This window comes from Podarcis tiliguerta, assembly GCF_965153285.1.
Source record: "Podarcis tiliguerta genome assembly, chromosome: Z".
Taxonomy (NCBI): domain Eukaryota; kingdom Metazoa; phylum Chordata; class Lepidosauria; order Squamata; family Lacertidae; genus Podarcis; species Podarcis tiliguerta.
In genome coordinates this window covers 39,574,432-39,598,679 of record NC_139553.1, presented here as the reverse complement: position 1 = coordinate 39,598,679, position 24,248 = coordinate 39,574,432, and the positions used below count along the sequence as shown (strand labels likewise).

General features: G+C 45.7%; 2 protein-coding genes across 5 annotated transcripts in view; one reads left to right on the top strand and one right to left on the bottom strand.

Annotated features, from left to right (window-relative positions):
- LOC310668967 (protein ATP1B4-like) overlaps positions 1–24,248 on the top strand; it is a 91,197-nt gene that overhangs the window by 11,439 nt on the left and 55,510 nt on the right. The window contains exons 1-2 of one of the 3 annotated variants that reach the window (XM_083422326.1): positions 5,517–5,635; positions 9,367–14,159. The exons of 1 other annotated variant lie outside the window; for it this stretch is intronic. In XM_083422326.1, coding sequence (XP_083278452.1) covers positions 9,369–11,384 — 2,016 coding nt within the window. In that variant the 5' untranslated portion in view covers positions 5,517–5,635; positions 9,367–9,368 and the 3' untranslated portion in view covers positions 11,385–14,159. Of the gene's footprint in view, positions 1–5,516; positions 5,636–9,366; positions 14,160–24,248 lie in introns of those variants that run through there. One more of the 3 variants, XM_083422325.1, reaches the window with a different exon arrangement.
- Positions 19,604–24,248, bottom strand: part of TMEM255A (transmembrane protein 255A) — a 33,201-nt gene continuing 28,556 nt past the window's right edge. Inside the window, exons 9-10 of one of the 2 annotated variants that reach the window (XR_014506942.1) lie at positions 21,513–23,480; positions 19,604–21,468 (exon numbers count right to left, since the gene is read on the bottom strand). Coding sequence is in view for 1 of the 2 variants with exons in the window: in XM_083422353.1 (XP_083278479.1) it covers positions 23,322–23,480 (159 nt within the window). In the remaining variant the exon portion in view is untranslated. Of the gene's footprint in view, positions 23,481–24,248 lie in introns of both variants that reach the window. The other variant, XM_083422353.1, reaches the window with a different exon arrangement.

Sequence of the window (24,248 nt, the reverse complement as noted above, 5' to 3'; positions counted from 1 at the left end):
ATCACCTGCCTCAACAGAAACCCTGCCCCCTCTGACCTTTGACCAGGGAAAGCAGCTAATCAGCCACAAGAATCACACCCACAAGAAACCCCTTTTGGCTCCTTCTTCAGCCGCTGCCCTGCAAACACTGATAAGCTCCTCCCACAGCTAATCACCTGCCTCAACAGAAACCCTGCCCCCTCTGACCTTTGACCAGGGAAAGCAGCTAATCAGCCACAAGAATCACACCCACAAGAAACCCCTTTTGGCTCCTTCTTCAGCCGCTGCCCTGCAAACACTGATAAGCTCCTCCCACAGCTAATCACCTGCCTCAACAGAAACCCTGCCCCCTCTGACCTTTGACCAGGGAAAGCAGCTAATCAGCCACAAGAATCACACCCACAAGAAACCCCTTTTGGCTCCTTCTTCAGCCGCTGCCCTGCAAACACTGATAAGCTCCTCCCACAGCTAATCACCTGCCTCAACAGAAACCCTGCCCCCTCTGACCTTTGACCAGGGAAAGCAGCTAATCAGCCACAAGAATCACACCCACAAGAAACCCCTTTTGGCTCCTTCTTCAGCCGCTGCCCTGCAAACACTGATAAGCTCCTCCCACAGCTAATCACCTGCCTCAACAGAAACCCTGCCCCCTCTGACCTTTGACCAGGGAAAGCAGCTAATCAGCCACAAGAATCACACCCACAAGAAACCCCTTTTGGCTCCTTCTTCAGCCGCTGCCCTGCAAACACTGATAAGCTCCTCCCACAGCTAATCACCTGCCTCAACAGAAACCCTGCCCCCTCTGACCTTTGACCAGGGAAAGCAGCTAATCAGCCACAAGAATCACACCCACAAGAAACCCCTTTTGGCTCCTTCTTCAGCCGCTGCCCTGCAAACACTGATAAGCTCCTCCCACAGCTAATCACCTGCCTCAACAGAAACCCTGCCCCCTCTGACCTTTGACCAGGGAAAGCAGCTAATCAGCCACAAGAATCACACCCACAAGAAACCCCTTTTGGCTCCTTCTTCAGCCGCTGCCCTGCAAACACTGATAAGCTCCTCCCACAGCTAATCACCTGCCTCAACAGAAACCCTGCCCCCTCTGACCTTTGACCAGGGAAAGCAGCTAATCAGCCACAAGAATCACACCCACAAGAAACCCCTTTTGGCTCCTTCTTCAGCCGCTGCCCTGCAAACACTGATAAGCTCCTCCCACAGCTAATCACCTGCCTCAACAGAAACCCTGCCCCCTCTGACCTTTGACCAGGGAAAGCAGCTAATCAGCCACAAGAATCACACCCACAAGAAACCCCTTTTGGCTCCTTCTTCAGCCGCTGCCCTGCAAACACTGATAAGCTCCTCCCACAGCTAATCACCTGCCTCAACAGAAACCCTGCCCCCTCTGACCTTTGACCAGGGAAAGCAGCTAATCAGCCACAAGAATCACACCCACAAGAAACCCCTTTTGGCTCCTTCTTCAGCCGCTGCCCTGCAAACACTGATAAGCTCCTCCCACAGCTAATCACCTGCCTCAACAGAAACCCTGCCCCCTCTGACCTTTGACCAGGGAAAGCAGCTAATCAGCCACAAGAATCACACCCACAAGAAACCCCTTTTGGCTCCTTCTTCAGCCGCTGCCCTGCAAACACTGATAAGCTCCTCCCACAGCTAATCACCTGCCTCAACAGAAACCCTGCCCCCTCTGACCTTTGACCAGGGAAAGCAGCTAATCAGCCACAAGAATCACACCCACAAGAAACCCCTTTTGGCTCCTTCTTCAGCCGCTGCCCTGCAAACACTGATAAGCTCCTCCCACAGCTAATCACCTGCCTCAACAGAAACCCTGCCCCCTCTGACCTTTGACCAGGGAAAGCAGCTAATCAGCCACAAGAATCACACCCACAAGAAACCCCTTTTGGCTCCTTCTTCAGCCGCTGCCCTGCAAACACTGATAAGCTCCTCCCACAGCTAATCACCTGCCTCAACAGAAACCCTGCCCCCTCTGACCTTTGACCAGGGAAAGCAGCTAATCAGCCACAAGAATCACACCCACAAGAAACCCCTTTTGGCTCCTTCTTCAGCCGCTGCCCTGCAAACACTGATAAGCTCCTCCCACAGCTAATCACCTGCCTCAACAGAAACCCTGCCCCCTCTGACCTTTGACCAGGGAAAGCAGCTAATCAGCCACAAGAATCACACCCACAAGAAACCCCTTTTGGCTCCTTCTTCAGCCGCTGCCCTGCAAACACTGATAAGCTCCTCCCACAGCTAATCACCTGCCTCAACAGAAACCCTGCCCCCTCTGACCTTTGACCAGGGAAAGCAGCTAATCAGCCACAAGAATCACACCCACAAGAAACCCCTTTTGGCTCCTTCTTCAGCCGCTGCCCTGCAAACACTGATAAGCTCCTCCCACAGCTAATCACCTGCCTCAACAGAAACCCTGCCCCCTCTGACCTTTGACCAGGGAAAGCAGCTAATCAGCCACAAGAATCACACCCACAAGAAACCCCTTTTGGCTCCTTCTTCAGCCGCTGCCCTGCAAACACTGATAAGCTCCTCCCACAGCTAATCACCTGCCTCAACAGAAACCCTGCCCCCTCTGACCTTTGACCAGGGAAAGCAGCTAATCAGCCACAAGAATCACACCCACAAGAAACCCCTTTTGGCTCCTTCTTCAGCCGCTGCCCTGCAAACACTGATAAGCTCCTCCCACAGCTAATCACCTGCCTCAACAGAAACCCTGCCCCCTCTGACCTTTGACCAGGGAAAGCAGCTAATCAGCCACAAGAATCACACCCACAAGAAACCCCTTTTGGCTCCTTCTTCAGCCGCTGCCCTGCAAACACTGATAAGCTCCTCCCACAGCTAATCACCTGCCTCAACAGAAACCCTGCCCCCTCTGACCTTTGACCAGGGAAAGCAGCTAATCAGCCACAAGAATCACACCCACAAGAAACCCCTTTTGGCTCCTTCTTCAGCCGCTGCCCTGCAAACACTGATAAGCTCCTCCCACAGCTAATCACCTGCCTCAACAGAAACCCTGCCCCCTCTGACCTTTGACCAGGGAAAGCAGCTAATCAGCCACAAGAATCACACCCACAAGAAACCCCTTTTGGCTCCTTCTTCAGCCGCTGCCCTGCAAACACTGATAAGCTCCTCCCACAGCTAATCACCTGCCTCAACAGAAACCCTGCCCCCTCTGACCTTTGACCAGGGAAAGCAGCTAATCAGCCACAAGAATCTCACACACAAGAAACCCCTTTTGGCTCCTTCTTCAGCCGCTGCCCTGCAAACACTAGATCAGTGCACGCTGACCAACGTACAGTCTTCGCAGTAAGGCTCTATTGCGATGGCTACTCATGGTAGATTCTTATCTGCTGCAGCCTTCATCTGCCTTCACAGCCGTTGTATCTTCCGCCTGTTCTGCCGTTGAGGACTTCTTGGATCATTCTTGGTCTAGTTCCTCCCTTTTGACCTTACCACCTTTGGTGACCCTGCTGGGAGTATGAGACTCCAGATGGCTTCGCTCACAAGGGTCTTAGGAATGTGGAAGCCCACTCACCACAAGGTGATGATCCAGCGAGTGACGCAATAGGACTCCCTGCTGCCTGACACCATCTTGCCCAGGAAGTGACCTGGGGACTTGTAAAGTTAAAGTAGTATTGGAGTTACAAGAGACTGTGGAAATAACAGGCGCTACCACAATTTTTCTCTCTCTGAGGAATTGACTCTGTCTTAAAAGTGAAAAGAGATGTGGGTAGGGAGGAATATTAGAAATACTTGCCCAGAAAGAAGGAGAATACATCTACATTCTCTTAACTATTGGAAGGTCCACACTTATTTTCTAGTGGGCAAGCATTCCAAGGGCTGCTCACCAGTTGAGCCTCTCCCAGAAAACAATAGAGATCACTTGCAGATTCTACTGAGAAAGCAGGGTATGAATCCCATAACTGTGCTAACTGCAAGCGGAGAAAGTACATTAGCAATACAAACGGCAGTCATTTCTATTGACACCATCAATATACAGGTGGGAATTAAATGACAATAGGTAATTACAATTAAATGACAATAGGTGATTTAAAGGATACTTCTGCTTCTTGTGTTTTTTCTGCTATTGAATCAAGTTCTTTTTTTATATATGTTAGGACCAGTTGCCTAATCTGAAGTGATTAATAAGTGGCTTGCATTGTCAACTTGTAGGCAGCTCATACACTTGTGGATTGACTGGATGTGCGTAAATCAACAGTTTCCACGAGTAAAAGCCAAAGCCTAGCTAGGGGCAAGCTGCTTTCTAGGCTGTCTTTATCAAGATTGACAAATGCAGGTCAGGGCATTAGCATAGGTATCTAGCATTTAAAGTGGCTCCTGGGACACCCAGATAGCACTTTGCAGACTTGGTAAGTAAATCTTTATTTTTGCCCCTGCTGAGATTAGCTGCAAGGTATGTTTTTAAAGAATGTCGGAAGCATTTTACATGCAAGTTGTGTTTTGACTATTCATCATAAAGTGAAGTATGCCCAGCTACCTCCAGTCATTCAGTGGCTGCCTGGAATAAGCTGCTGTGTCCCAGGACATCAACTTGCTTTTCTTTCTCAGTACGGTACTGGCGAGTTTAACACCATCACTCTTGACTGAAGTGGGACTTGTATTTGTAGTAGGTAGTCAGGTGTAGCAGCAGCATAATTTTTTTTATAGCCAAAGTGAACGAGTATTTAAATGCTGATTTTTATTTAGAGTCTGTGGGCTTTGAGGGTAGAGGTGCTGTCTGGTTATGCCTTCCCTTCACCCCCGACCCGGAAAAACAACAACAACCTGGTGCTTGCTGTACTCGGAAGTAAGCTTCAAAGAGACTCCTTCCCAAGTACAGAGCATGCATAGGAGTTCGCAGCATTCTCCTCTTTATGTTTACACGGAAGCCCCATTCTTTAATAAGACTCGGACTTTCCCTGGGTTCTGGGGCACACGTGGCTTGAGAGCTTGCGATGATGCTCTGATGTCTCTCAGCCACGTGGGCGGCGGCTTTCTAGGACCTGGCTCTGTGGTTGCTGAGCCTTAGCCATCCATCCATCCCTTAATTCTTTTTATTCATGGCTTTAATTACTTTTAATTAATGAAATTTCGGCTTTTGGAGTGTTCGAGATGACCGCATTCTAGCAGCTTCATTTAATAATAATAATAATTAATCAATTAATTAATTAATAAACAAATAACAAATTAACCACCCGATCGATCAATTAATTTTTTATTTTCTTTAAAAAAGACTTGGAGCCGCGCAGAATGCGGTCCTGGTCCCAAAAGCCGAAAGTTGCCGAAGAGCTTCCGGGGTTCCTTTCTGGATTTCCTTTCTGTCGCCGGAATTTTCCGACAGCAGCCTTAAGGCTCTCCCTTCGAACGCGCCCTTTCCCAACGTTGCCGTGCGCGCTCGGGCGAAGTCGCCGAGCGTGCGCGCGTGTTCGCCTCCCGATTCTTGAAACCGGGAGGCGGGGCGGGGAGAGGAAGCGGCGCTGGCGCTACGGAGAGCCCGCAACAGCGGCCCCTGGCGGCGGCGCGGCTAACGGGGAGGCGTCTTGGACGTCTGCGGACGGCGAGTTTTCGCGTGCGCTTGTCTTCGGGGCTGGCGGCTTTGGGCGACGGTGCAAGGAGCGCGGCGGAGGTATCGGGCCCGTATATCTCTCTCTTTCTCCCTCCCTCTCCTACCTCCCCAACCCCCACTTACGCGGGGTGCGGGCGGGGTCCCAGGGAAGGTTAAGCGCCGGGTGAGGCCGGCAGGAAAAGAAGGCGGCGCGCTCTCCTTTGTGCAAGCCGGTGCCGCGTTGCGCGTGCTTCCCCCACCGCCCCCAGCATGCTACGGGGAGGGGGCTCAGCGGCTTCCCCCATTAGCTCAGCTGGAGAAAGAGGGTGGGGGGAGAAGGAGCCGGGGGGAGAGGAAGCAGTCCCCTGGGGTGTCCTGGAGAGTCGCTTCCCTTCCCCCGCTATTTTTTGCGCGCGCCCCCCACCCACTCCACCAACTTGTGCTGAACCCTCAAGTGTGTTGGTTTGCCCCTACTGGGATTCTTCTTTTCCTTTCAGGGATAGAGCACCCCCCCCCCCCCGCCGCCGATTTATTTTCTTTTTGGAAGCAAAGGGTAAATAACAAATAAGAGGACAGCCCCCATTGATCAGGGCTTGTTCATACTTCCGTTTGCATCTCCCTGCCCCCCCACCCCCCTGCCCGCCAGGGAAACACATGGTTTTGTGCTGAATCGGAGCAAACAACAATTGAGTTTTCTGCAGATTGCCGTTTGTTCCAGTTCAGCACCAAAGAACGAGCTTCCCTGGGGGAAGTTGCTGGTTAAAGGGCTTCTCCCTAATTCCTCTTGTAAAGGCAATTGGGGTTTTCCCTGGATGTCCATTTGTTCCAATCTATCGCTAAAGAGCAGGTTTGCCCTAGGAAAGAGAGGGACAAAGGGGAAACCACTCAGACATATGCCTAGAATGTGGAAAAGTGCTTGGACCCATGCTTTTTAGGTAGAAGTGTGGACGAGCCCCCTGGTCCAGCTATGCTTGGGGGGACAAGGGCCCAGAGAGTATACTTGAGCTGTACAGTAGATGCTTAGTGTAGGGGGACTTGCAGCATGAGTTGGTCTGCCATGACCCCACCCCACCCCCTGCTTCCCCCAGTAGAAGAGCTGCAACTCAAGGGGTTGAGCACCTACTTGGTGTGCAGAAGGTCCCAGGTTCAATCCCCAGCACCTCCAGGTAGGGCTGTCTGAAACCCCGGAAAGCCCCTGCCAGCCAGTGTATATGTTACTGGGCTAGATAGGCTCATAAGTCTGATTTGGTATAATGCAGCATCCCATGTTCCTAAGGTGCTACAGCACATCCCCTTCCTGAGGTTGCTGTTTGCTTCTTCCCTCCCTGGTGCTCATTGTTTCTTTTCCTCCCGTGTTCCCTCCCCCCGCCCCCATCTCTGCTTCTGCTCTTTCCACCTAGCACCTTCCCCTTGCAGTTGCATCTCACCCCTCACTCACTTCCCCCCACAAATGGCACCTTAAAGCCTCTTCCATTTCGCACACTTACAATTTGAATACCATCATTTACACTTGAACGTGTTTCACAGCAGCCACCCAGAAGTTCTCCTTGCTGCTGCTGCTGCTGCTGATTGCAGTGGTTCCTTCAGCCTTCAGTTTGGGGCATGTATAAAGCAAAATCGCAAAAGAACTGCATGCACTAGCTGATTGTCTCTGGACTCAGTGTGAAGATGAGTGGAGTTGAGCATAGAATATGTGTATGTAGCAATCAAAGATTTCCCAAGGTTTCGGCTTTTCCTATAGAAACTTGTTGCTCCAGTTTGACAAATATATTCTGCATGATAATCCTCTATGCTTCACTCCTAAGAGTTGATGCTTTGTTTGCAGGTTTAGGGTGCTGTTTCAATTAGGACTGAGCCAACTTGGCAAAGTGAGCTTGATTTCCAGGTGATGTAGCCCTGAATTGAGTCTCCAAGGGGGAACCTCAAAACTCTGTTCTGCCCTTCCCTTTGCAGCCAATGGAAGCTTCAGTCTGGTTATGCCTTTTTACATGTGCAGCACAGGGTGAGAGGGAGCTGGTCTACAGCTCTCTTTGCCATTGATGGTGGTAGTGGCTGTGGTGGAGCTAGATTTAGTCCTGAAAGTGGGCCTTTCCCAGGCTTCATGCTCTCACATGCTCTCCTCCCACATATCCAGTCTATAGTCCCTTTAAGTAGTTATATATATATATATATATATATATATATATATATATATATATATTAAAAAAAGCAAACACCTCCAAGGATATGTCTCAGCATGCCTATACTATTTAACCAAGCTGGCTTCTCAATCTGTAGGATCTTTCAAGCACTGAATTTCTGACTTCATTCTCACTCTCTTTCGTACAGGACAGGAGCTGTCTGCACTTTAATTATTCTAATATACAATGTTGTCTCACTGGGCCCATCCTAGAAAGCACAGGTCCAAGCAGTTTCAGCTATAGATCGGAACAAATGGCAGGTAACATATGAGGAAAAGCCAAATTGTCATTTGTTCTGACTGGTCGCTAAAGAGCAGTTTTTCCCCAGGGTAAAAGCAGCTGCACAAGAAGAAGGTTGGATAAGCTCTTTGTTCTAAGGATGCAATAGGGAACTGGACTCCCATGTCTTTAACAGTTGCCCAGGACTGAGTATCACAACAGCTGCAACTTTTCTCTCCAGTTATGGGAAAGGTGCAATTGTTAAGATGCTCCTTTCACCTTGTACTTAAAGGCTTGGGAGCTCAGTGACTTGTTTGCTCTGACAACCTGACTAACAATACATGTGTAAGGTAGTAGCCCTCGGTTGTGTAACAATATTAAATGCCCCCTTGCATTTTCTTTGCTTCAGTTAACAGTATTCTTTTAAAATATTTTTAGTTTTCCTCTTAATTAGGAGAATGAGAGATGCATTTATCCCCAAAGAGGCTGATATAATATAATCAGTCTTCTTTATGTATTGGATTTGCACAGATGTTTGGCATTTGAGGTTTGTAAATATTTATCGTTTTTCTGCAAAACAGTTCTAGGAAAAGCGTTGTCACTGACAGCGTTGCTTAGATATTTTTCAAAACTGCTTTTCCGTCAAGCAAGAGGCTGCAGCCTTATAACATTTGGCTTCATTTGAAGGAAAACAGCATTTAGTTTGGGACATTAATAAATTATTTGGTTTTTTTAAGCACAGCTTTTCCATCTGATAGTATCTGGAACTGAACCCAGTCTTTGTACACACACTCTTTTGGATGATTCCCCCCCTCAGTAACACATGCAACTTTAAACACATTATGCAAAAATAAGGGCCATTATTGTTAAGAGAATTTACTTTTAAAATAAGTACAGTCATACCTCGGGTTGAATATGCTTCAGGATGAGCGCTTTTGGGTTGCGCTCCACGGCGACCCGGAAGTAACGGAGTGCGTTACTTCCGGGTTTCACCGCTCGTACATGCGCAGGCGGTCAAAATGATGTCACGCACATGCGCGGAAGCGGCGAATCGCGGCACGCACAGAAGACACAGGTTGCATTCACTTCAGGATGTGAACGGGGTTCTGGAAGGGATCCCGTTTGCATCCTGAGGTACCACTGTAGTTTAAGATCATAGCCCAGGTTATTGGGAAATGTAGTAGTTAATATTCTTAATGCTTTCCGTTTTGAGGAACTCTGAGTTGCTCCTTAATACATGGCTTCCAAGCAAGATAATCTCGTAAGTCAAATTCATTAACATTCCAATTTAAAAGCTTTCATTCTGGTTCAAGATGCTGCTACTGAACATTCAAGATGATATTTGGGGCGCAGAGTATAAGCATCTCCTTCTGTAGCAGATACATATGAACACACTTCTCTTTCTCATTGTAGGAATGGAGACCCAGAAGCTAATCACCGCAACAAACACCCAGTACTCTGGCATGCTGTTAAAGGCTTTGGACGAACAGCGAGGACACGGACTTTTCTGTGATGTTACCATCATTGTGGAGGACCGGAAATTTCGAGCCCACAGAAATGTCCTTTCAGCCTCCAGCACTTATTTCCACCAGCTTTTCGCACTTGCAGGTCAAGTGGTTGAACTGAACTTCATCAGAGCAGAGATTTTTGCAGAAATTCTCAATTACATTTACAGCTCCAAAATAGTCCGGGTGAGTTCGGACATGCTCGATGAGTTAATTAAATCAGGGCAGTTGCTGGGAGTTAAATTCCTTGCTGATTTGGGTGGTCCTTTGCAGCAGGTGAAAAGTATGTCAGGAAGTGTCAAGCCTGGCGCTTCAGAATGGCCCAACTCTGAAACTAATGGCCTCGAAGTACAGAAGCCTCCAACACCAGCTGGGGGCCAAAATCTAATTGATGAGAAGCCTGCTGTAACGGTCTCGTTGCATGGGGAAGCGTGTGATTCTGCAAAGATTACCATTAGTGATTCTGACGATGACGACGTCATTTTCTGCTCCGAGCTTGTGACTCCAAAGGACTGTCCCCTGGAGCCTACTGTAGTAGCACAGAACCAGCCTTGCCTAAATCCTGTGGGAGTCCCTGACCAAATAAATTGTACCAGCAGTTCCCCACCTCAGTCAGTGACAGCTCCGAGGCTTGACTCATGCCCTGGCCAGTCAAATCCAACTGAAAACCAAGTACCTACTGAGCCGTTTGTCCCCTTGGTTCCAAAACCTGCAGCTTCAAATATGCTTGTGTTAAATAGGCCGCAGATTGGAGCTTTGCCGAATGCTGGCTCATCACATGAAATAGAGGTATCTCCTATCCCCGAAGAGAATCAGCAGCCATCTATTAATGACTCCTTAACTGACATGGAGACCAATGCCATTGATGAAGAAGAGGATGAGGATGAGGATGTTGAAGATGACGACGACATACTCGGTTCGTCCAGCCCAGGGTCAGCAAGCAGCAGTTCTTTGGTCCAGCAGCCCACCACTCCTAAACCAGCCGCTGCGCCTGATGCCACAGGTGTACCGAAGAAGCACAGTCCTAGCTTTCCCCAAGAACCAGTCTCCCAACCCAGAAAGTCCAAAAAGAAAGTTTCTGATGTTCTTCCTGGGAGCAACAACGACGCTCCAGCGGGCTCTGTGCCAAAGCATGTGACAGAAGGCCAGAAGACCATCACTTTAGATAAAGCTACTGAGATAGAAGGCTTGTCGACCGGTTGCAAGGTTTATGCAAACATCGGTGAAGATACCTATGATATCGTAATTCCTGTGAAAGATGAGGCTGATGGAGAAGTGCAGTTGGATGACATGCCCAGAACATCAGAGGACGATTCTACAAACAGGAAGCGCCTCAAAGTAAAGCATGATGATCACTATGAGCTCATAATGGATGGCAAGGTCTACTACATCTGCATTGTGTGTAGGAGGTCTTACGTTTGTCTTACAAGTTTGCGGAGACACTTCAACGTGCATTCTTGGGAGAAGAAGTATCCATGTCGCTATTGCGAGAAGGTTTTTCCTCTTGCAGAGTACCGCACCAAGCATGAAATTCACCACACCGGGGAGCGGCGGTACCAGTGCTTGGCATGTGGCCAGTGTTTCATCAACTATCAGGTCATGGCCACGCATGTAAGATCGGTTCACAGCCAGGATCCTTCTGGCGAGTCCAAGCTATATCGCTTGCATCCCTGTCGGTCTCTGCAGATCAGAAATTATGCATATATTTCAGGTAGTTCCAGCGATATGTCTATGGTAAATGACAATGCTCTTGTTTATCCTGTTGACCCTGCAAAAGAAGCCCCTCAAGAATCAGCCCCTAACCCTTCAGCAAAGCCAATGACCTGGGATGATATCTTTGTTCCACAGGGAAATGAATCACTATTCAAACAAAATCCATCGGATGGCAGTACTGAATTTGAGTTTGTTATACCGGAATCTTACTGAATCTTCTCTCTGATCGAAATAGAAATATAGATATATATATATATAGATATATATATATATAAAGAAAAACTTCTTTAAATGGGCTGCTTGAAAAAAGTTGTAGGACATCTCATGTTATATAACAAGTCAGTGTGTTAATGCCTAGCCAACAAAATGTAGTATGTTAAGACTAGAATGCCTATAAGTTTCAGAGATGCTTGTGAAAGAAAATTGGTCAGGGAAAGAAAAACGCTTCACTTGAATATGGGAAAAGGCACTTGAGAAGCTAGGTGTTAAATGTGTTTGGTTCATTATCATGGATCAAAATCTGGTGAAATAATTGTTTGAAAAGGTGTGGCTTCTTTACAATAAAGGTAACTCACAACTTATGCATTTATAACCCATGCGCATTCAGCTTCATGTGTTTGGCAATTTTTTTAAAAAAAAATTAAATAGGGGGCAGATGTCCAGGAAAAAGGACTGTGACAATCCCTCCTGCCATTGAACCCAGTGTGTTTTGACCAAACATGACTTTGGCATTAGGTGCAATCCCTGCAACATAACCCCCACGTAAGTTTAGAGTCTTTTGTAATGAGAAATGACCCCGATAACTTGTAGAATAATGGGAACATTTCTTGCCTCTTGAACCACCTATTATGTAATCCCTTCTTTCATGCTAGCACTTTAAAACTGATTTTTTTTTAATTGTTTGAGACTACATAAAGGCAGTCTGGATAGGTTTCCTGATTATAGCTTAGTTCTTTTTTATAGTAGAAATCATTGCACTCCTTTTAACATAATGGAAAATACAGTGTTGTTGCGGGAGGGTGTGTGAAGGTCCAATCATCCTGTCCATAAATCAAATTATTTTCTAAGTGGCATCCCAAATCTGTTCTGCTCCAAAATAGCCATTCTGCCTTCACAAAAATTGCTCATAATGTAAGCTTGTTATCTTGGAGGAGAAAAGATGTTATTTGTTTGAAGAAGCCTGAACAAGTTTTATTTATATTTGGTGATTAAAAAGACGCAGTGGCTGGACTATTGTGTTCTATCCTTCAACACAGGAGGGGCTTTGTCAGCAAAATTGTCCAGTGACATTGCCCTTCTTCAGTCTGCCCACATTTTCTACCCTCCAATATCAAGGAATTATGTCAGACCCTCCTTTTGCTGAAACCATGTTGGTGGTTTGGATTAAGCTGCCGTTTTCCATTTAGCTCACCATGGGAAAAGGTGGTGACAGATATAACTGTATAGGTGGGTTTTTGTTTTGTGCTGAAGGGTGTGGAAGCTGTTTCCCAAAGTTACGCTTCAAACGATGTACAATACGCCCACCGCTTACATTTAACTAGCGTGCATTCAACTTCATGTGCTTGGCAAAACGTTTTTTTTAAAGGGGGCAGAAAGAGGAGAGTGTTCAGGGGTAAAAAAAGGCTGGCAATTCCAGCTGCTATTGCACCCAAAGTGCTTTGACTCTCCCCAGAACATAACCCCCGTGTAAGTTGCGGGCTTACTGTCATTTTTTCCATAATTGAATTTATTTATAGTTTTTCATGAACTTAGTTAGTTTGACTTCATTTCAAGGTAACTGTCAGGTTAGTTAGGAGTTCTGATAAGGATTTAACATCTCATGTACGTTCAGGGGTTTGTCAGGTCTCAGACATTGTGCCTGTTTACTCCCCCCCCCCCCTTGCACAATGTTACACATTTTTTTAAAATGCTGTGGTTATAGTAAAACTCCATCTTGGGGGGGGGGGAGCTTGTCCCAAGTAAACTGGTCAGCAGTCATGTAGTCTGTTGCTTTACATTGAATGACGTCCTAAATTTTTGTAAATTACGCGGGGTTGTAGGGTGTGTGTGGAGACGTTATAGAAGACGGGAAAGGATTGTGATGAATAGAAGTAGCTAGAAATCAGTGGTATGTCGTTAAAATCTCTTCTTCCCACCACTTTAGAATTCCCTCTCCCCATGTTTTGTGAAATAAACATTTCATTTTAAACGCAACCACCTCTGGACCTTAATTTTAAGAACATAAGAATAGCCTGCTAGATCGTGCCAATGGCCCATCTACTCCTGCGGCCAACCAGGTGCCTGTGGTAAACCAGAAAGCAAAACATGAGCACAAGAGCACTCTTCCCTTCTATGATTTCCAGCACAGCTATTTGGAACCATTGCTGCCTCCAACTGTGGAAGTAGAGCATATAGCCATCATGGCAAGAAGCCATTAATAGCCCTCTCCTTTAGGTATTTGTCTAATACTCTTTTAAAGCCATCCAAGTTGCTGGCCATCGCTGCTTCCTGGGGAAACTAGTTCCATAGTTTGACTATGTGCTGCATGGAGAAATATTGAATCTTCCAACATTCAGCTGCATTGGATGTCCATGAGAGGGGGAGAATTTTTTAAAAATCCACTTTTCCCACTATTTTATAAACTTTTATCAGCTTGCCTCTTCCTAGCCTTTTCTCTAAACTAAAAAGTCTGTAATCTTTCCTCTAAGGAGCGTCACCCTCTTTTTCATGGCTATTGCACCACCGGTTTGACGTCTTAACCAAGCCCTCTGCCATGACCCCCCAAGGTCTTGCTCCTGGTCCTTCACCTTTAGATTTTAATCCCTTGATTAAAAAAATATATATCTACTTTTCTGGCAAGAAAGTAAGGTCTGTTGAAATGTGATAAACTATGACAAAAAGGATGTTGGAAATCTGTGTTTGCAGTAATGGGCAAAGGTCCTTTGTTATCTAGACTGAGAATACATTTTGTTTATGGGGGAGGGATTAAAAAGAAAATATTTCCATAAATCATGTTTTAAAGTGAGTGGTTCATATTTAAATCTGTGATTTGTGGTGGTGATGATAATTTTAATCACTAGTTGAAATTGGTGTCTTCTGGTACAGGAGGCATGCTTCCAAGTTTCTCTAAAATTTTAGGAGTGAACCAGATCCCTGTTAAAGAGAAAATATTAGTAGTTCTTAGCAAAAGAAAAGTTGCTTTGTGCTAAGTAAAAATTGCTCACTATTCCTTCAAACGATAGGTTTTGTGCATCTTATAGCAGATGCTAGTTATGGAGGAGTTATACAACCTACACTTCCAGAGAATACTAGCGGCAGCACAGAGGAAGGAGTACAGAAATAAACCATGATACATAGCTGAGAATAATAAAGGCCACAACTTTATTGATCGATTACAGTGAATAGGTTTAGTGTAGGCCTAGGGCATGGATCAAAAGACTGAGCAGCCTGAGTGTTGGTGGACACTCGTACAACCAATAGGGGGTTGTCCAAGGTCAGGGTCCCCTATAGCATGTACAGCTTTGAAGCAAACATGCACAACCTGGTAGGGAGTGCTGTGATGCTTCAGCCCCCAAACTGGGCTTCTGGACAGGGAGCACCACCCTCCCAAGTTTCCTTAAGAGGAACTCCCCCTGAAATGGGTCTGGGTGCCCCTTCTCACTTCCCTTCTTAGATTCCAGACCCAATGCCTTTGCTGCCACCAAAGGAAAGATGAGGGCAAATGGAGGGTTCCTCTCCTTTTAACACCCCCCCCCCTGCAACTATACCTGAGAAAGGGAGTCTTATTCCAGTCCTGGGTTGGTCAACAAGATTCCTGCATTGCAGGGGGTTGGACTAGATGACCCTCATCCTTTCCAACTCCCAGCTCTGTCCCCGTCCTGCACTGCGCCACTGCAGATCTAGGCTCCCTGGTAATTTTAGGAGAACCGGGACATAATTGTTGAAACTTTTTAAAACTTAAAGGGATCGTATCCTACTCAGAGTAGGCTGATTGAAATTAATGAACCTAAGTTGTTCACGCCCATTATTTTCAGTGGTTCTACTCGAGTATGACTTCATGTTGGATACAGCCCCGAATCATGCCTATAGAAGGCATCTTTTTCTTTTTTCCTTTTGATTAAGTGTAAAAGAAAACTGGACAATAGGGTTCCAAGCTGTATGTTTTTGGTAGAAGAATCATACATGCAGGCATCTCAGGTTCCTTGCTTTTCCTAGGAAGAAAGTTTCAGTATCCAAAGTTGAAAAGTCCGTATAAAGTGTGTTTATATTTTTGAAACCCTCTGCTTTTAGTAATTATGGGTTGGAGGTGACGCTGTACCCTTTCTGTACCTTCAGCCATTTTTGTGACACCCTATCGTTTCGATATTAAAGCCCCTACCTGACTTTTGCTTTTTGTAGGGTTAAAAAGAAACACCTTTGGTTTCTATCCTCACTTATCACCTTTCTGTAAATATTAGCATGTTGACTGTGGGGAGGAAGGTTACTGTAACCTAAAAATGTGTTTGTACAGAAGAGCTAGATATTAACCAGAAACCCCATAGCAAATCTGTACTCAAGGTTAAAATAATAGCGGTTTATTGACACCATTCCAAACGTGTCCTGTTTGGAACTAAGTGCCCTTGATTTTGGTTGAACTTGTTTCGGGCGAGTTCTGCTGCGTCCATCTTGCACGATACCCCGAATAAGGTGGCACACTTCTGGAAGTACCACATCAGTCTGCATTCATGTTTTTTGAGTGCTTTGCCCATCACCTTGCATACAGCAAGGGAGAACACTTCAGCATATCCCTCTTCTTGCAAGTTTAATGCATGACACCTGACCATAGCTGCCAACCTTCCCTTATTCCCTTATTCCAGTGCCGTTTCCCGCTGCTTCCCGCTGCTATCCCAGATTGTTAGATATCCCATAGACTGTCCCCGGGACAGGTGAGGCTGCTGATCCCTTATTTTCGAGGCTGCTGATCCCTTATTTTGAAATCTGAAAGTTGACAGCTATGATCCCGGATTGTTAAGATATCCCGTAGACTGTCCCTGGGACAGGTGAGGCTGCTGATCCCTTATTTTCCAGGCTGCTAATCCCTTATTTTCAAATCTGAAAGTTGACAGCTATGCACCTGGCCTACCTGCAGACTGAGGTGGTACAGTCACCACCTTTCTGCCACCACCTTTCTGTATACAGTTGTACCTCGGTTTACAAACTTAATCCATTCTGGAAGTCCGTTCTTAAACAGAAACCATTTTTAAACTGTGGCGTTCTTTCCCTAATGAGGGCTCCCACCGCTGGAGCCCTTCCACCGTTCGGATTCTGTTCTTAGACCGAGGTATAGTTCGCAAACCAGGACACTACTTCCAGTTTTGCAGAGTTCGTAAGCCGAATAGTTTGTAAACAGGGCTGTTCTTAAACCGAGGTACCACTGTAATGTATACAAACAACCCTTAAGTCCAAGTAAGTGGTATTGCGAGGGTGAGGTGGGTAGGAGAGTGTTAAGTTCTCCTTAATGATTTCATTTCATAATCCATATCATGACATTCCAGTATAAAATTAAAACATGTAAGGGGGGGAATATCAATGCATTGCGTATTTATTTCCTACTAAAGCATAGAACTTTTTTTAAGGGGTGGGGGCCGTGGTTTATTCCATACTGGTTTCTACTGAGCTTTATCCTTCTTAAAAAATAATATTGAATCAATACAGTACTGTAATGTATATAATTTGTACAGTTTCTTTCTTTAACATACTTTTTTGGGAATTGTGTTTTGCTTTTCATTAACCAATACTTGACCTTTAGTTCTTAGAGCTTTGTATGGCAAAAAAATAAAAAGCTATTAATTTTCCCAATGCGCAAACAGTTCATTATTGAGAGGAAAAAACAAAAACAGTTGTTTCTGGGATTGCTGTTCATGGATGGCTTTTGCTGCTGCCCAGTTTTTGAAAGTCAGATTTGGATTCCTTTGCAGGCATAAACTGAAGGAAAGAGGCGATTAATCTGAATAGGGACAATGACAAGTCTGTGGGGTCCAATGTCAGGTCCAGAAGCGGTTTAGTCATGCTTCTGACATGGAAATCTGTCTGTGGACAAACGCCGGCTCCCTTGGCCTGAAAGCGAGATGAGCGCTACACCCGAGTCGCCTTTGACTGGACTTAACCACCCAGGGGTCCTTTACCTTTATTTACCAATGAAAAACCATTGTTTTAGCTCATTTATATAGTATGTCTCAAAATCTAATTGGTTTTGCTGTTGTTGTTTTCAAAAAATATTATTTATTCAGACTAACCCTGCAGTTTAGCAAAACAACAACAGAAAGTATCCCAGAGCACTTTACATAAGCTTATCAAAAAGGCTTGCATTCCAGAAGACATAAGGAGGGGGGGAAGGGGAGCCAACAAGCAGAATTCTTAAACAGCAACTATAAAAACCAGCTGGGATTAAAACAATTCAGGGAGAAAAGGCAATGGAATGGCTCTGCTTTGCATCTATTTGCTGTCGCCTGATGCCAAATGAGAAAGGGAAGCATGGTAGAGCTGGTGTCCTACAGTGGAGGCAATCAAGTTACCCCGTGTCTCTTCTCCCTTGGGAGTAATTCTCAGAGCCCTACATCCAACTCAAGGCACAACCTACTTGTCCCTTGTGACAATTGGTGACCCTGGGTCGAGCTGTACATCAAAAGATGGACCTATCAGTTCAGGAGAGTTAAACTGTGATGCAAACGGGACATTGGTACCAGCTACAGACGAGAGAGGCTGCTTTTGTGCACATATTTTCGGCTGCATCGGGGTAAAAGAATGGGGAGTCATTTTGTTATTATTCCATTCATTTAGCTTGTGTTTTATATAGGTGATTGGTTTTAAAAACGTTTTTGTTTAGGAAGCACTTTCCACGTCAGCTCCTTTACTGTGGAACTTCAGAGCATCTACTGCAGACACACACACACACCATTTTGCAGCAGATGGTGTGTTTTCAAGGGTTCACACAATTGACTGGCTAGGCCTTTATTGCCCATGAGAAGGCACCCTGTAGCAGCACACCCAACATTTTCCCCAAATTTCCCTTGTTGATAAAGTCCCCCAGCCCCTCTAGATTGGTGTCTTTTTGTGAATGTGTTCTGCAACATGTCTTTATGCAATAATAGTGCATTATTATTCTGCTGCACTAGTAGTTCTGTGATGCTTCCCCAATGTTATCTGGAGGGGGCACTCTTGCACTACAGCAGAACAACTAGGACAAAAATAAAACAAACCAGGACATCTGTAGTACGAAACGTTAACAGGGCTTGATGCTACGTTGCTTAGTGCACTTAGTGCATGTTCTGTATCTGTCCCCAGACTGTTACAGGCTCGATCGGTATGGAAAGCACGACTGTGTATAACTGCCCCAATACCATTATGAGCACAAATAATAAATAAGCTGCCCAGAGTCGTTCGCGACTGGACTTAACTGTGAGGGGTCCTTTACCTTTTTTTTTAGCATAGAAAACTGCCTTGATGCATTTGCCCATCTAACCCAGTATCAAGCAGGCATTTTCCCTATCACCTGCTGCTACCTGATCTTTATTTAAACTCTAAGGCTGGGATCTGAATGCAGAGTGTGACCTACCACTCATTTATTGGCCCTCCATTTGTTTGCTAGCTGTGAAAAGCAGCAGCGTACTTTTCATGTTCACCCTCAAATGCTTCTCTTTGTTACCAGGGCCTTAAATACAAGCAGCTCACCTCACCTCTCTCCTTCTCTGCCAACAACCCTTTCTTGCCTAAGTTCTTTTGGTCAAAAGCCTGTACTTAAGAATTCTTGCAGTTATTTACAGTGACCAAAATTCAGCTGCAGAAGCGGGATTATAATGGAAGCCATGTTTCTGTGCAAACACGGGGGGGGGGGGTGTCCCCAACATGGTGCCCCTCCATATATCATTAGACTACATCTCCCAGTAACCCCTCTGCATTGGCAATGCTGGCTGGGGCTGATAGGAGTTGTAGTCAAACAGCATTTGAAAGGCACCATGTCTCCTTAAACACTTTGTATAGCTGGGAGTGAAACCCTTTGTACTGCCAGCAGATGAGAGTTTGGGGCCAGGCTGTTTAAGCATGCTGTTCCTTTTAAAAAGCATGCTAGGGTTTGCTGTTCCTACTTGTATTGCTCACCTACTGCCTCCCTTTATTCCTTGCCCAACCCTCCACAGCTCCTTCAAGGCCCCCCACCCACCCATATACACTGCTCTTCTGCATCCTTCCAACCCAGCTTTATTCATACCTCTGCTGTTGTTTATAGCCACCATTCTGAAACCTGTCTTCTCCCCTCCTCCACCTTGAATCAATGCAAATCCAAGTTAGGAGGTGCTACACATTCTCTTAACGGGGCTGTATGGTGACAGCCTTACGTTTTTATGTATATAGGCAGATATAGGCAGGGATAAGAATTTGGGAACCAGCTAACCCTGCCACAAAATTAAAACGTAAACAAAATTCTTACCATTTTTATTTTTATAAATTATTCCGAGGGCACATGAACCATGTGTGCATTACATTCTCACAAGAAATGGATTTGAAGATGAAAATACAGCGCATGTGACTTCTGTGTTTACATTTACAGGTGATTGCATACACTTCTATCAAAGCTAAAAAGCAACCTAGTCACCAGGGTGGAGATAACTGCTATTTTCATCATGTAAAAAAAGAGACTTTTTTAAAAGCAGCAAGGACACTGTGACATAACCATTCCATTTGTTCAAATGTCTTTGGCACTCGATGATAATGAAATCTAAAGGTACTGTTAGAGGCCAGCCCTGTTCTAGAGTAGACTCTTAAGAGTATGATAGCAGGGATTGCTAAACAATGAGGTTAACACAATAAATGAAATCTTAGTGCAGAGTCAAACCCTCCCACTCCAAAAAGCTCATGCCCCAAGATATTCTGGAGAAAAGGTGGACATGGGGCAAGGATGTGTTAACTGCTCTGCTTAAGTTGCTTTGAAACCTGACAAACCTTGAGCAAAGCCCTGCAGATGGGAATGAGAACACCACAACATTTTGGCAAACCTTGGGCTTATGATGCAAGAGAGCATGCCCGTTTTATATGCTGCTGAATGAACTAGAAGCTACACTGAGGAACCTGTGGACTTCAAGTTGCCGGTCTCCAGCTTTTGGCGTCGCTGATGACGACTGCTGTCTGTAGCTGATGGAATTTAGAGTCCAATGCCATCCGACGGGCCACAGGTTCCCCAGCCCTGATGGAAAACATCTCTTAAAATCCTCAGATGATTTTTAGGCAATGGGTTTTTAGGCAATGAAAAACTTTTATAGCACATTCCTATCTTTGGCTATTTTGGAAGTAAATCTCACCGAATTTGATTAGGCTTACTGCAAAGTAAGTAGATACAGCCTTGCAGCTTTAGTGTGATGTCGAGGCAGTGGCATTAATGAGAAGAGAAGATCCAGGCTATTGAAATGCACAACTCTTCAGCTCAGGCTTTTTTACCACCTGCTTCTGTGACTTTACACAATGAGGTTGGCCTGCAAGATAGGGGAAGTGCAGTCCAGTGTCTGGAGTCTACCATGCTGGCTAACCCTGGTTTGCGCAAAGCATTCTGTGAATCCCAAGCAAACAGTGAACCGGTGAATGAATTGACAAGGTGAAAAGAACATGCTCTGATACCTGTTTTTGTACAACTCTTTCCTTCCCACCTCCCCAGAATGAATAGCATTCAGTCTCTGGCCACAATGCAGAACAGCACTCAATTGGTGATAGGACACACAAGCTCACAAAGTCCCGAGAGCTCCCTAGTATCAGTATTAAGATGCTTAGCACATATATTAAGCCTGGGGTAGCCAATGTAGTGCCCTGGAAATGTTGCTGGCCTACAACTATCACTCCAGCAGGCATGGCCAATGGTGTTGAATGATGTAGCTCAGAAACATCTGGAGGACACACTGGATACCCCTCTATTAAGCTATGCAATGCATGGCTTCCCAAACTCCTCCATCTCTTACAGCTTAAAATACAGACTTGATTAGCTACCATGAAGCAATTACACAATTCAGGTATTTAAATGTTGCAGCAAAATCTCTTTCATGTGTTTTCCTCCCAAACGCCAAGAAGTAGGTTAGGCTGGCGGCTCAGCAGGAATTTGAACCTAGGTCTGCATTGCTGTTTGCAGTGAACCATGGTCCGATTCACCAAACCGGCCACACATACAAAATGCAACTTTCTAAATTGCTAGAGCTGTGAAAGCTAAAAGCTTTCCAATTGCAGTGTTCTTTAAAATATTAGTTTTTCTTATTTGGGGCAAATCCCCTTCCTTCGAACTCAGCCGCAAGCAGAAGCAGCCCTTTATAATAAATTCATTAAGGTGTTTGTTTGTTTTTTAAAAGCAGGAATCTCTGGTCCACTTCAGGCTGTGGTGGACTTCGCAAATAAGGGGAGAGATCTGTAAGAAGACACAGTGAACACTCACTAAGGATCCGTGGGGTTTTTTGGGAGGGGGACGACGACTTGCAATTATATACATACCTGCTTCAAACATTTGAGTGTTCCCTATTAAGATGTATGAGAGACTACAACATAAAGTGTAAATCAGACCACGATTTCCTAGGATTTGTACAAGCTGAGGATTCTGCATGCAGAGCTGTGCGTCATTTGAAGCTGACTATGTAAGCCTATGAATAATGCAGGCATGCAGTCAAGGGCTAGCTGCACAGCTTAGAGGACAGTTAATGTTAGCCTCAGTTCCTGATCACCCAAGAGTCCCAAAATGGCTACACCGAACACTCTCTACTTGAGGGACTCCAGTGGCATGAAGACAGGTGGGGAGCCTCCTCTTCTTGTGGAGGCTGAGCTGCTTGCACTATTTAAACCCCCCTATTTGTGACAGTTTCGCGGGAACCCAGCCTTATAATGAATCAGAACAATGGTCCAACTAGCTGAGGATTGTGTGTACACTGCCTGGCAGCAGCTCTCCAGGATTGCAGGCAATGGTTTACACAGTGATGCCAGGGACTGAACCTTAGAACTCCTATATGCAAGGCAAATGCCCTACCACTGAGCAGCAGAAGCAGCCACTGTGAGTACGGAAGACCTCCATCTGCAGAACTTTAATATAAAATGGGGTGTGGAGGATGAGCTGTAAGGGGTGGGCTTTGGCACCCCCCTTCCCACACCTCTTACATGTGTCTGTTTACATGCAGAGTGCCTGAACACCCAAACAGGGCTTATGTTGGAACAAATGATGGAAATCCAATGCTTGAAGGTGCTAAGCAGCTTAATTAGCATCCTCTTGCAAGGAAAGAGGGGGAAGTTACATTTCATCATGTGCATCCAGCCAAACTGTGTGGCTTTTGTGCTGTTTAAAAGAGCAGAAAATATTTGGCATAGCACCTGTTTTTGATTGTGGCTATATTAAAAACCTAACTAGGGAAATAAAGGCCGATTTATATGTACCCATCACCAACATATGTAAAGATAAAAAGTAGTGTGTGAAGCAACCTTTGTTTTTCTACTGTGAGGTAATGCTCACAGAATGTCGCTAGGTGTCAGTAGAGTACCATTTGCCTAACAAACAGCTGCAGCTACAGTGACCTTCAATTCCCATTCAAAGGCCTATTTTCAGTGTGCAAAATTAAGGCTTCATATATCTATTATTATTATTATTATTATTATTATTATTATTATTATTATTTCCTCCTACTAGTCTAGAGTATTCATTTCATACACTCAAGCTCTTGGGTTCCTCCTTTAAATCTTCACCGTCAGCTACATTCCACTCAGCCCAGCAATTTTGTTAAAGAGGAGAAAAGCAATTAGGAACCCCAGTTTATCAACACCTTTTGAGAAAAGCAGGGTGTGCCTGATTAGCCACACAGCACTTTCAGCAATTTGCTCAAAGTGACCAAACCCTCAAAGCAACAAGTCCACAGCGGCCAACTAATCATGATGGATTTTGAAGAAGCAAACAGAGCAAGACTGCAGGTGCTGAATGCAGGATTTGTCCCTTCTTGCTGCTGGCACTTAGCATCAATTTGGCCTAGGCCTGGTCTATGGGAAGACTGTTGCAGGGTTCCCCTATTTTAAATGGATTATGTATGCTATGTAATAAGTGTGCCCCCTCTCTCTTCCCCACCCTCCCTCCAGTACAAAAAGGTTTCACAATTAGCCCCAGTGGCACAGTTTCTACCCGTCCTTCCTTCATGGCGTGTAAGGTGGTGGCTTTTCAAAAGGTGGAAAGTACGGTGGGGAGTAACGAGGAGGAGCAGTAGGGGACCAGACGTAGCTTGGTGACGGCGACACCGATAAAGGATCGTCAGAAAGGCCAGATGGTGTGGAGGCCGGGAAGACACTGGAATGCTGCAACGAAAGGGAGAGAGAGGTGGCTTCAGCATAGAGAAAGCTGCCTCAAGCACAGCCCAATCTTTGGTCCTTCTAGCTTAGCATTGTCAACATCACCTAGGCCTGAGAGCCAAATGTGGACTCTAGGCCCCTATTTCTGGCCCTCAGGGCTCTACCTGGGCAGGCCTCCCCAGCCCAGGTGATACCTCTTACCTGAGAGCCACTGCCAGTACTGAGCTAGGTGTAGCAGTGATATGACCTGGAATTAAAACAGCTTCCTAGGTCATGCACTTCTGAACTATATACAGTGGTACCTTGTTTTGAGTCCGGGATCTGTTCCAGAGCCCCAGACGCTCGACAAAAGGGATGCTCGATAAAGTGCCGTTTTGCGCATGTGCGTGGAGTGGTTTGCACTTCTGCACATAGTGCAGTTTAGAGCTTCTGCGCATGCGCAAGCAGCAAACTCGGAAGCAACCTGTTCCAGTACTTCCGGGTTTGCTGCGGACATTCGCCAAAATGGATAGTTGACGGGGGCGGATGTTCGCGGAGGTATTACTGTATATAAATTCCTGCTTCATAGAACTGTAGAGTCAGAAGGGACCACAAGGGTCATCTAACGCTGTGCAATGCAGGAATCTTTCTGCACAATGTGGGGCTTGAACCCACCAGCCTGAGATGAAGCATTTCATGCTCTGCTGACTGAGCTATCCCAGTAGCCTGGTAGCCCAGTTTGAAGTCCTTACAAGAATTCCACCCATGGCGAGGCGCTGGTTGTTACCTTTTACG